Source organism: Lethenteron reissneri, chromosome 7, assembly GCF_015708825.2.
Source record: "Lethenteron reissneri isolate LAM-NWPU_2019-01 chromosome 7, ASM1570882v1, whole genome shotgun sequence".
Classification (NCBI taxonomy): domain Eukaryota; kingdom Metazoa; phylum Chordata; class Hyperoartia; order Petromyzontiformes; family Petromyzontidae; genus Lethenteron; species Lethenteron reissneri.
In genome coordinates, this window is record NC_083785.1 from 4152677 (window position 1) to 4164705 (window position 12029).

Below are 12029 nucleotides of genomic sequence, written 5' to 3' on the forward strand. Positions count from 1 at the left end.
AGGGAGACGTGGAGACAGTGAAGGAGGGAGACGTGGAGACAGTGAAGGAGGGAGACGTGGAGGGAGTGAAGGAGGGAGACGTGGAGGCAGTGAAGGAGGGAGACGTGGAGACAGTGAAGGAGGGAGACGTGGAGGCAGTGAAGGAGGGAGACGTGGAGGCAGTGAAGGAGGGAGACGTGGAGGGAATGAAGGAGGGAGACGTGGAGACAGTGAAGGAGGGAGACGTGGAGGCAGTGAAGGAGGGAGACGTGGAGGCAGTGAAGGAGGGAGACGTGGAGGCAGTGAAGGAGGGAGATGTGGAGACAGTGAAGGAGGGAAACGTGGAGGCAGTGAAGGAGGGAGACGTGGAGGCAGTGAAGGAGGGAGACGTGGAGGCAGTGAAGAAGGGAGACGTGGAGGCAGTGAAGGAGGGAGACGTGGAGGCAGTGAAGGAGGGAGACGTGGAGGGAGTGAAGGAGGGAGACGTGGAGGCAGTGAAGGAGGGAGACGTGGAGGCAGTGAAGGAGGGAGACGTGAAGGAGGGAGACGTGGAGGCAGTGAAGGAGGGAGACGTGGAGGCAGTGAAGGAGGGAGACATGGAGGCAGTGAAGGAGGGAGACGTGGAGGAAGTGAAGGAGGGAGACGTGGAGGCAGTGAAGGAGGGAGACGTGAAGGAGGGAGACGTGGAGACAGTGAAGGAGGGAGACGGGGAGGGAGTGAAGGAGGGAGACGTGTAGGCAGTGAAGGAGGGAGACGTGAAGGAAGGAGACGTGGAGGCAGTGAAGGAGGGAGACGTGGAGGCAGTGAAGGAGGGAGACGTGGAGGCAGTGAAGGAGGGAGACGTAGAGACAGTGAAGGAGGGAGACGTGGAGGCAGTGAAGGAGGGAGACGTGGAGGGAGTGAGGGAGGGAGACGTGGAGGCAGTGAAGGAGGGAGACGTGGAGGCAGTGAAGGAGGGAGACGTGGAGGCAGTGAAGGAGGGAGACGTGGAGACAGTGAAGGAGGGAGACGTAGAGACAGTGAAGGAGGGAGACGTGGAGGCAGTGAAGGAGGGAGACGTGGAGGGAGTGAGGGAGGGAGACGTGGAGGCAGTGAAGGAGGGAGACTTGGAGGGAGTGAAGGAGGGAGACGTGGAGGCAGTGAAGGAGTGAGATGTGGAGGGAGTGAGGGAGGGAGACGTGGAGGCAGTGAAGGAGGGAGACGTGGAGGCAGTCAAGGAGGGAGACGTGGAGACAGTGAAGGAGGGAGACGTGGAGGCAGTGAAGGAGGGAGACGTGGAGGCAGTTGAGGAGGGAGACGTGGAGGCAGTGAAGGAGGGAGACGTGGAGGCAGTGAAGAAGGGAGACGTGGAGGCAGTTGAAGGAGGGAGACGTGGAGGGAGTGAAGGAGGGAGACTTGGAGGGAGTGAAGGAGGGAGACGTGGAGGGAGTGAAGGAGGGAGACATGGAGGCAGTGAAGGAGGGAGACTGGAGGGAGTGAAGGAGGGAGACGTGGAGGCAGTGAAGGGGGGAGACATGGAGGCAGTGAAGGAGGGAGACATGAAGGCAGTGAAGGAGGAGACGTGGAGGGAGTGAAGGAGGGAGGACGTGGAGGCAGTGAAGGAGGGAGACGTGGAGGGAGTGAAGGAGGGAGACGTGGAGGGAGTGAAGGAGGAAGGAGACTTGGAGGGAGGTGAAGGAGGGAGACGTGGAGGCAGTGAAGGAGGGAGACGTGGAGGGAGTGAAGGAGGGAGACGTGGAGGCAGTGAAGGAGGGAGACTTGGAGGGAGTGAAGGAGGGAGACGTGGAGGCAGTGAAGGAGGGAGACGTGGAGGGAGTGAAGGAGGGAGGGGAGGGAAGGGAGACGTGGAGGGAGTGAAGGAGGGAGACGTGGAGACAGTGAAGGAGGGAGACATGAAGGCAGTGAAGGAGGGAGACATGAAGGCAGTGAAGGAGGAGACGTGGAGGGAGTGAAGGAGGGAGACGTGGAGGGAGTGAAGGAGGAGACGTGGAGGGAGTGAAGGAGGGAGACATGGAGGCAGTGAAGGAGGGAGACGTGGAGGGAGTGAAGGAGGGAGACGTGGAGGCAGTGAAGGAGGGAGACGTGGAGGCAGTGAAGGAGGGAGACGTGAAGGAGGGAGACGTGGAGGCAGTGAAGGAGGGAGACGTGGAGGCAGTGAAGGAGGGAGACATGGAGGCAGTGAAGGAGGGAGACGTGGAGGAAGTGAAGGAGGGAGACGTGGAGGCAGTGAAGGAGGGAGACGTGAAGGAGGGAGACGTGGAGACAGTGAAGGAGGGAGACGGGGAGGGAGTGAAGGAGGGAGACGTGGAGGCAGTGAAGGAGGGAGACGTGAAGGAAGGAGACGTGGAGGCAGTGAAGGAGGGAGACGTGGAGGCAGTGAAGGAGGGAGACGTGGAGGCAGTGAAGGAGGGAGACGTAGAGACAGTGAAGGAGGGAGACGTGGAGGCAGTGAAGGAGGGAGACGTGGAGGGAGTGAGGGAGGGAGACGTGGAGGCAGTGAAGGAGGGAGACGTGGAGGCAGTGAAGGAGGGAGACGTGGAGGCAGTGAAGGAGGGAGACGTGGAGACAGTGAAGGAGGGAGACGTAGAGACAGTGAAGGAGGGAGACGTGGAGGCAGTGAAGGAGGGAGACGTGGAGGGAGTGAGGGAGGGAGACGTGGAGGCAGTGAAGGAGGGAGACTTGGAGGGAGTGAAGGAGGGAGACGTGGAGGCAGTGAAGGAGTGAGATGTGGAGGGAGTGAGGGAGGGAGACGTGGAGGCAGTGAAGGAGGGAGACGTGGAGGCAGTCAAGGAGGGAGACGTGGAGACAGTGAAGGAGGGAGACGTGGAGGCAGTGAGGGAGGGAGACGTGGAGGCAGTTGAGGAGGGAGACGTGGAGGCAGTGAAGGAGGGAGACGTGGAGGCAGTGAAGAAGGGAGACGTGGAGGCAGTGAAGGAGGGAGACGTGGAGGCAGTGAAGAAGGGAGACGTGGAGGCAGTGAAGGAGGGAGACGTGGAGGCAGTGAAGGAGGGAGACGTGGAGGGAGTGAAGGAGGGAGACGTGGAGGCAGTGAAGGAGGGAGACGTGGAGGCAGTGAAGGAGGGAGACGTGAAGGAGGGAGACGTGGAGGCAGTGAAGGAGGGAGACGTGGAGGCAGTGAAGGAGGGAGACATGGAGGCAGTGAAGGAGGGAGACGTGGAGGAAGTGAAGGAGGGAGACGTGGAGGCAGTGAAGGAGGGAGACGTGAAGTAGGGAGACGTGGAGACAGTGAAGGAGGGAGACGGGGAGGGAGTGAAGGAGGGAGACGTGGAGGCAGTGAAGGAGGGAGACGTGAAGGAAGGAGACGTGGAGGCAGTGAAGGAGGGAGACGTGGAGGCAGTGAAGGAGGGAGGACGTGGAGGCAGTGAAGGAGGGAGACGTAGAGACAGTGAAGGAGGGAGAGACGTAGAGACAGTGAAGGAGGGAGACGTGGAGGCAGTGAAGGAGGGAGACGTGGAGGGAGTGAGGGAGGGAGACGTGGAGGCAGTGAAGGAGGGAGACGTGGAGGCAGTGAAGGAGGGAGACGTGGAGGCAGTGAAGGAGGGAGACGTGGAGACAGTGAAGGAGGGAGACGTAGAGACAGTGAAGGAGGGAGACGTGGAGGCAGTGAAGGAGGGAGACATGGAGGGAGTGAGGGAGGGAGACGTGGAGGCAGTGAAGGAGGGAGACTTGGAGGGAGTGAAGGAGGGAGACGTGGAGGCAGTGAAGGAGTGAGATGTGGAGGGAGTGAGGGAGGGAGACGTGGAGGCAGTGAAGGAGGGAGACGTGGAGGCAGTCAAGGAGGGAGACGTGGAGACAGTGAAGGAGGGAGACGTGGAGGCAGTGAAGGAGGGAGACGTGGAGGCAGTTGAGGAGGGAGACGTGGAGGCAGTGAAGGAGGGAGACGTGGAGGCAGTGAAGAAGGGAGACGTGGAGGCAGTGAAGGAGGGAGACGTGGAGGGAGTGAAGGAGGGAGACTTGGAGGGAGTGAAGGAGGGAGACGTGGAGGGAGTGAAGGAGGGAGACATGGAGGCAGTGAAGGAGGGAGACTTGGAGGGAGTGAAGGAGGGAGACGTGGAGGCAGTGAAGGGGGAGACATGGAGGCAGTGAAGGAGGGAGACATGAAGGCAGTGAAGGAGGAGACGTGGAGGGAGTGAAGGAGGGAGACGTGGAGGCAGTGAAGGAGGGAGACGTGGAGGGAGTGAAGGAGGGAGACGTGGAGGGAGTGAAGGAGGGAGACTTGGAGGGAGTGAAGGAGGGAGACGTGGAGGCAGTGAAGGAGGGAGACGTGGAGGGAGTGAAGGAGGGAGACGTGGAGGCAGTGAAGGAGGGAGACTTGGAGGGAGTGAAGGAGGGAGACGTGGAGGCAGTGAAGGAGGGAGACGTGGAGGGAGTGAAGGAGGGAGACGTGGAGGCAGTGAAGGAGGGAGACGTGGAGGGAGTGAAGGAGGGAGACGTGGAGACAGTGAAGGAGGGAGACATGAAGGCAGTGAAGGAGGGAGACATGAAGGCAGTGAAGGAGGAGACGTGGAGGGAGTGAAGGAGGGAGACGTGGAGGGAGTGAAGGAGGAGACGTGGAGGGAGTGAAGGAGGGAGACGTGGAGGGAATGAAGGAGGGAGACGTGGAGGGAGTGAAGGAGGAGACGTGGAGGGAGTGAAGGAGGGAGACGTGGAGGCAGTGAAGGAGGGAGACGTGGAGGGAGTGAAGGAGGGAGACGTGGAGACAGTGAAGGAGGAGACATGGAGGGAGTGAAGGAGGGAGACGTGGAGGCAGTGAAGGAGGGAGACGTGGAGACAGTGAAGGAGGGAGACGTGGAGGCAGTGAAGGAGGGAGACGTGGTGGGAATGAAGGAGGGAGACGTGGAAGCAGTGAAGGAGGGAGACGTGGAGGAAGTGAAGGAGAGAGACGTGGAGGCAGTGAAGGAGGGAGACGTGAAGGAGGGAGACGTGGAGACAGTGAAGGAGGAGACGTGGAGGGAGTGAAGGAGGGAGACGTGGAGGCAGTGAAGGAGGGAGACGTGAAGGAGGGAGACGTGGAGGCAGTGAAGGAGGGAGACGTGGAGGCAGTGAAGGAGGGAGACGTGGAGACAGTGAAGGAGGGAGAAGTGGAGGCAGTGAAGGAGGGAGACGTGAAGGAGGGAGACGTGGAGGCAGTGAAGGAGGGAGACGTGGAGGCAGTGAAGGAGGGAGACGTGGAGGCAGTGAAGGAGAGAGACGTGGAGGCAGTGAAGGAGGGAGACGTGGATGAAGTGAAGGAGGGAGACGTGGAGGCAGTGAAGGAGGGAGACGTGGAGGAGGGAGACGTGGAGGCAGTGAAGGAAGGAGACGTGGAGACGTGAAGGAGGGAGAAGTGGAGGCAGTGAAGGAGGGAGACGTGAAGGAGGGAGACGTGGAGGCAGTGAAGGAGGGAGACGTGGAGGCAGTGAAGGAGGGAGACGTGGAGGCAGTGAAGGAGAGAGACGTGGAGGCAGTGAAGAGGGAGACGTGGATGAAGTGAAGGAGGGAGACGTGGAGGCAGTGAAGGAGGGAGACGTGGAGGAGGGAGACGTGGAGGCAGTGAAGGAGGGAGACGTGGAGACGTGAAGGAGGGAGACGTGGAGACAGTGAAGGAGGGAGACGTGGAGGAGGGAGACGTGGAGGCAGTGAAGGAGGGAGACGTGAAGGAGGGAGACGTGGAGGCAGTGAAGGAGGGAGACGTGGAGGCAGTGAAGGAGGGAGACGTGGAGGCAGTGAAGGAGGGAGACGTGAAGGAGGGAGACGTTGGAGACAGTGAAGGAGGGAGAAGTGGAGGGAGTGAAGGAGGAGACGTGGAGGGAGTGAAGGAGGGAGACGTGAAGGAGGGAGACGTGGAGACAGTGAAGGAGGGAGACGTGGAGACAGTGAAGGAGGGAGAAGTGGAGGGAGTGAAGGAGGAGACATGAAGGAGGGAGACGTTGGAGACAGTGAAGGAGGGAGACGTGGAGACAGTGAAGGAGGGAGACGTGGAGGGAGTGAAGGAGGAGACGTGGAGGGAGTGAAGGAGGGAGACGTGGAGGAGTGAAGGAGGGAGACGTGGAGACAGTGAAGGAGGGAGACGTGGAGGCAGTGAAGGAGTGAGACGTGGAGGGAGTGAAGGAGGGAGACGTGGAGATAGTTTATTATTGCGCTGGTGGGAGGCGAGGTCGCACACTGCAGCTGATGAAGGATTGAAAAATAGCCGTAATGAGACCCTTCGTGCTACCATTATTTGATGACTGAATGGCTTTCAAAAAGTCTCCCCCTTTATTATTATTTTTTTCTTCTATGATATTTTTTGTTACGTCTGACGAAAAGCTAAGATGGCAGCCTCGGTATCTATAAATAGAACTGTCGTGGTAGTTCTCATAAAAGTCTCAGATATTTAAAAAAAAATGTGAAACAAAAAACCCACTGCGTAAAAAAATTGACTTGAAAGATGTGTATTCATTAAGCCATTGGCACAGCTCCAGATTGTATAATTAATCCGCAGTGGAATTAATAAACGTATGAACTTGCATGACCATCGGTGCTGGTGTTTTTTGGAGCAGTGGAATTTCTGCATTTACCATCTAGAAGGCAACGCTACAATGGGAATACCTTAATTCCTGATACATTGTAATGCTTATGTCAACATTACATTGGAATTGTTTAACTTATTTGAAAACTGACCGTTTCTGCGGTAGTGCTGTGTGAATGTTATAATCATTACTGTCATGGTAACCAATTAAGCATTAGGCCTCATTTTGACTCCTTACGTTTATAGGAGTTGGGGTACCTTGATGATACACTATACACTACCTTGACTATACACTACGTACATCTGAAGATTAATAAACATTTACAGTTAAAAAAAGATTTAACCATGGTTAACGAGCCCAGACTCAGAGGCCCCAAAAAAGCCAAGCAGTCAGCAACACACAGCACTCTTAACGTTGTAACAGATAAAGAGTTCACACTTTTCTTAAATTGATGTACGAATTTAGGAGGGGGGGGGGGGGAGATAATGGGAAGGGCATTCCAAGAGAATTAGCAGAAGGAAATGGTTGTGTCCTGCAGTGTGATGAGTGAGTGAAGTCGGTTCAAAGAATGAGTGCATGAGAGAGTAGTTGAGTGAGTGTCTTGTTGTGACCTGCAGTCTGCGAGACCGAGTCCTCAACACAGGAAGAGAAATGAATGAGTGCATTCCACGGCAACAGCAACCATGGTAGTTGCGATAAGAGTTGATACTAGCTGGTCATATCTCTTGTTGGAATATTTAATACACTGATTACTGTTATCAGACAATTTTAGAATTCAGGCGTTTCAGCCAAAAGTGTTATTCCATTATAATTGCCAAGCAATCTACGTCCTGTATTTCAGGCTACTGCTGCATCACGCTCTGTGCTGAGCTTGTGCTTAAGGCATGAAGGTATCCGATGGGTCAATCAGCTGCTGGATGAAGGTATCCCATAGCCGATGCCACATCACACGATGCTGCAATGTAATAATGAATCCACCCCGCACCTACAATCTTATTTCATTGCTCCTTCTCCTTGGTGGATGTACTCTCGGATGGGTTTCATTCTATGGTTGCCATTCCATAAACAAAAATAACTGGAAACATTTTTCTTCTTGGTTCTTTCGGTAAAGTCACGGAGAAGGGAAGTAATAAAATAATACAAATAAAACAAAATAAAATCATTCTCACGACGTTTCGGCCACAACGCAAGCAGTCGTCCTCAGGTGAAGAACAGGTCTGTCGGGGAGACAGCGTCTGAGGACGGCTGCTTGTGTTGTGGCCGAAACGTTGTGAGAATTATTTTATTATGTTTAATTTTTATTATTTTATTACTTCCCTTCTACGTGACTTTACCGAAAGAACCAAGAAGATGAATCCCTGCAGCCACGAAAGCTTTAAATCGAACTGGAAACATTTTATTTGTATTTTACCAGGTAAGGCCCACTGAGATATATAGCTAATTTTCAGAAGCGGCCTGGCCACAAATGATAGCTCAAGGAAGTGGCTTATCACGTGGAAATGAATAGCAGCCGAATGCCCTAAACGCATGTTGATCCTAAATGCGGAGAGAATAACCAGAGAAAAATCCAAGCGACCACGGGGAGGTGGAGCATGCAAACTCGAAATATACAGCAGCAGGCGTCATGGTTCGGGATCGAACCCACGACCTCCTGTATAGCAGGCGAGGTCATTGTTATTCTTGACCATCGTCCATCACCCCTGCAAGTTAGAGATTATAATTGATGTTTCTGGTATAATGCGCTGTTCATGATAAAGGTGGCAACGTGTTTTTAAATATATATTTTGTGCTCGTACGTCACTGCCAATGCGGTCCTTTATTTTTATTTATTATCCCCTAAAAATAGGTCATGTTTGGATGTATTATTTTAACCAGAATGCAGGTATTGTTTATGGATATTTACAAATGTTACAAATATAACGGAATACTGATTTCTTCATTTTTGTTCAATGAAATTCACTCTTCTCGACTGCAGCAAATTACGTATATCTGCAATTCCAGTGCACCATTAGTTTTGAACGTTTGCATCGCAAAACATCTATATATAAGCTGCCTTGCATTTTACCCCGGGTCTCCCCGCAACAATGAAGGAGGTAGCGGATCTCAGGACTCTTCTCGGGGTGGCGGGGGCCTCTCTCAGCTGAGGTTAAATAAAGGAATTGAAGTGAGTGAGTGAATGAATGGCAAGGCAGGCAGCAGTAAAGGCGTTGCTGAAACATCACCCATGACGTCTCTGCACAGCAATCCCTTATTTGGTCACCCGCGTCCTGTTGGGAGGGTTTCATAAGAAGCCCCCCCCCGCCCACGTGAAGACTTGGTTCCTCCCAAAGGCCGGTCACAATACAACTCTGGCGCCACCAATCATCGTCGTCCGTCTCCTGTCAATCCGAATCCAGGCTCCACCCACAACGTTGTAGGCTCCACCCCCACACATTTTTTCATTCATGTGCTATGAAGAAGGGGCACTGTCTGAAACGTCGCCAATAATATAGATTCCTTTTGCGTGCTTGTTGTGTATGCCTGTGAATCGCTGCCCACGCAAGCAAGCAGTAGCATCGGCAAATCATTACCACACATCCACCAGAGCACCTGCATACACACCACGAACTGATTGATGGTCTTGTAATACTATTCACGTACTTTCGTTGTATCGTTTATTGAACATGTCCATCAAATACTAGATCTTGACGGCGTTCCCGTGCTATAAGCGTGCTGTTAACAAAACAACCACGTACGATATTACGCTCGGATTGTGTATGCCAACATTGTTGCTATCTTAATAGCATTACAACATACTAAATACACTACATGCATTTTATTGCATCCCCAAGTTACATTTATTGCGCGCATTAAAACAACTAATACATCGTCTGTTTTTTTTTGGCATCATCGACAATGCCAAATATTTGTGTGATAAAATCGAGGCCGCACTCAAGTCAACAGGTACTAAGCCTGTTCAGGTATCAAACGCATACTCACACGCTCACACGGGCGCAGCAATACAAAACAAACTCATTGCCGATATTTTTCCGAATCTGGTTGAGGGGGTGGGTGGGTGGGGTTGTGTGTGTGGTGGTATTGAGACGCCGACGAAGACGACGATGATGATGATGAGGAGCCTAACTCAGTGACTCCTCCCGAATCCTACGGCCGAGAAAAACTCCTTGAATCCAGAGGCTCCATCCCCATTACCCCCCGTGTACGTCACCCGCCCACACGCAGTGGCTAGACCCACCCACCACAACCCTCCACCCACACACCACACAGCAGCAAGCAGCATCATCTTGTCATCCTCACACAGAGAGAGAGCGAGCGAGAGAGGCGAAGAGCCCTTACCATACAATAGCAGGCAGGCTGCTGCTGCTTAGGCGTAGCGCTTTGCATAGCGAGCGAGCTCCTGTTGTGCTCTGTTGTGATGGTCTCGCCGTACACCGGCTGATGTAGATATTGTATATCGTGCCGTCTGTATATTATGTATAGTGTTGTATAGTCGTGGTGGTGTGTGGGTAGGGTTAAGTGGGTAGGTAGGTAGGTAGGTGTGTACATTGGCTCTTATGTAGCTGTCAGCAGGAGCCAGACTTGGGATCGTTGGCTCCTGTGCAACCTCTTTAAACCATCAAGTGCCTTCGCTTTATACTGGGATTTGTTATTGTTCATTTATATTGAGCTCAGGACTAGAATTTTTTTTTCAAAGAAGATCTGAAAATCAATAGTTGTTATTGTATTGGGAATTATGAGTAAGATTAAGAATGCGTTGGATTTCAATGCTGAATAATTATGTATTTATTTATTTAATGTTTTAAATATATTATTTACAATTGTTCAATTGCGATGTACAAACTGTTGTCGTTTTTTTAAAGTAACATATTGTTCTGGTATTGTGTATCTAATTATGTTCAAATGCTATTTTGTTACATTGCTGTAGTGTACGTATCTTTCAAAGTATACAATTAAATTAAACATTCCTTTTTTTCCTATTAAACTATTATGTAACGAAGACCTTCGTTGTACCTATCGTACAATAATTAGTTTTTTTATTTTAAAAAAGCTAACCCACTATTTTCATTACCTAATTCGGGTTATTTAAGTAAAATACATATTGTACAATTCTCAAAATAATAATTATCATTAATCCACGTACAGCGACTGAAAATATTTTCTCAGTTATCAATGTAATTATTATTAATAATATACCACTGATTGTAATCAAATTTTAAATACAGAATCACCCTAAAAATACAGCGCCACGAGCATAGACTAATGTTTGAGCCATCGGTGCAGGGAAAGTCTAGATCATATGCCAGTCTCAGAGCACCCAGTACGCTCTGTACCCAGTAAATAGGGCCAACAATGAAACCCAAAGCTGTTTACGTTTGACGTTCACCTACCCCCCCTCCCCTTCCCAACTCAACATCCCCATTCACCGCGAATAAGAGCCATTAATACCTTTGAACGGCTTGAACGGAGAAGACTGCATCTTCCCGACATTGAAGCCGGATATGTATGTGCATGGATTCGACGACTCAGAGGCCGTGAGTGGTGTACGTCATACACATACGAGATTGACAGCATGTGCCAGATAGTGTACATGGCAGTTACACGTAGTCCGTAAATGCACGAGGCACATGGACTGCGTGTTTCCATTGCGCCTATCACACGGAACATGCCAGATGTGTGCATGACATTACACATACAACACTTTATTCAATTTATACACGGTACATGCATACACTTAGAAATTCCACGCACTCATATTTGCATTCACGTAACAGTATATAAATAACAAATATAATGTACAGAAACGTAATATACCTGATGTGTTACATCTATACGGGTTCCTGGCACACATTTATACTTGCATGCAAATGTACTTCAGTCTACTTTATATGCAATGTTGTACTGTACGCGCGTGCCATTACATGTGTTCGTGATGTGTGTCACTGGTCATTGATTACTCGTGTGCCAGTGACATGACGTACCAGTGACTCGTCACGTCATTGACAAGCACCTTGTCATGCGTCACTGATCGGACATATGTGAGTGACATGTGTGACCCCACGTATTAGTGACATGCCATTGACACGTGTCTGTGTCTCGTCACCCGTCTGTTGTGACATGCATGCGACATGTGTCAGTGACCTGCATACGTGTCCCCCACATGCTCTGACACGCACGCAACATGTGTCGGTGACGTGCATGCATTTCGTCACACACCCCACTCCCACCCCACACATGTTGTGACACGCACACGTGGTGTCAGTAATGGTGCGTCATCCACAGCACATGTCAGTAACATGTCCAGTGACTTACTGCTGTGGGATCATCACGCGCGTGTTCGTTTGCGCCTCCAATCACATCCGTGAACGCGACGTTGCATGCGTCAACGGCGCGTCACGTGACGTGTCTCATGTGACAGTGACGCGCAGCGCAGCGCGCGCACGTGGGTGCCACAATTGCCACGTGTCGCCCGAAACGTGGCCACCCTTCCTCGTTGTTCTAGCACAGCGCGTCACGTGCCCGGGATGTCACGCAGAGGAT

At 52.0% G+C, this 12029-nt stretch overlaps 1 protein-coding gene across 3 annotated transcripts in view; it reads left to right on the forward strand.

The window, feature by feature from the left end:
• LOC133355996 (voltage-dependent L-type calcium channel subunit beta-4-like) overlaps nt 1-12029 on the forward strand; it is a 179262-nt gene that overhangs the window by 78215 nt on the left and 89018 nt on the right. Inside the window, exon 1 of one of the 3 annotated variants that reach the window (XM_061573478.1) lies at nt 9856-11032. The exons of 1 other annotated variant lie outside the window; for it this stretch is intronic. In XM_061573478.1, coding sequence (XP_061429462.1) covers nt 10991-11032 — 42 coding nt within the window. In that variant the 5' untranslated portion in view covers nt 9856-10990. Of the gene's footprint in view, nt 1-9855; nt 11033-12029 lie in introns of those variants that run through there. One more of the 3 variants, XM_061573496.1, reaches the window with a different exon arrangement.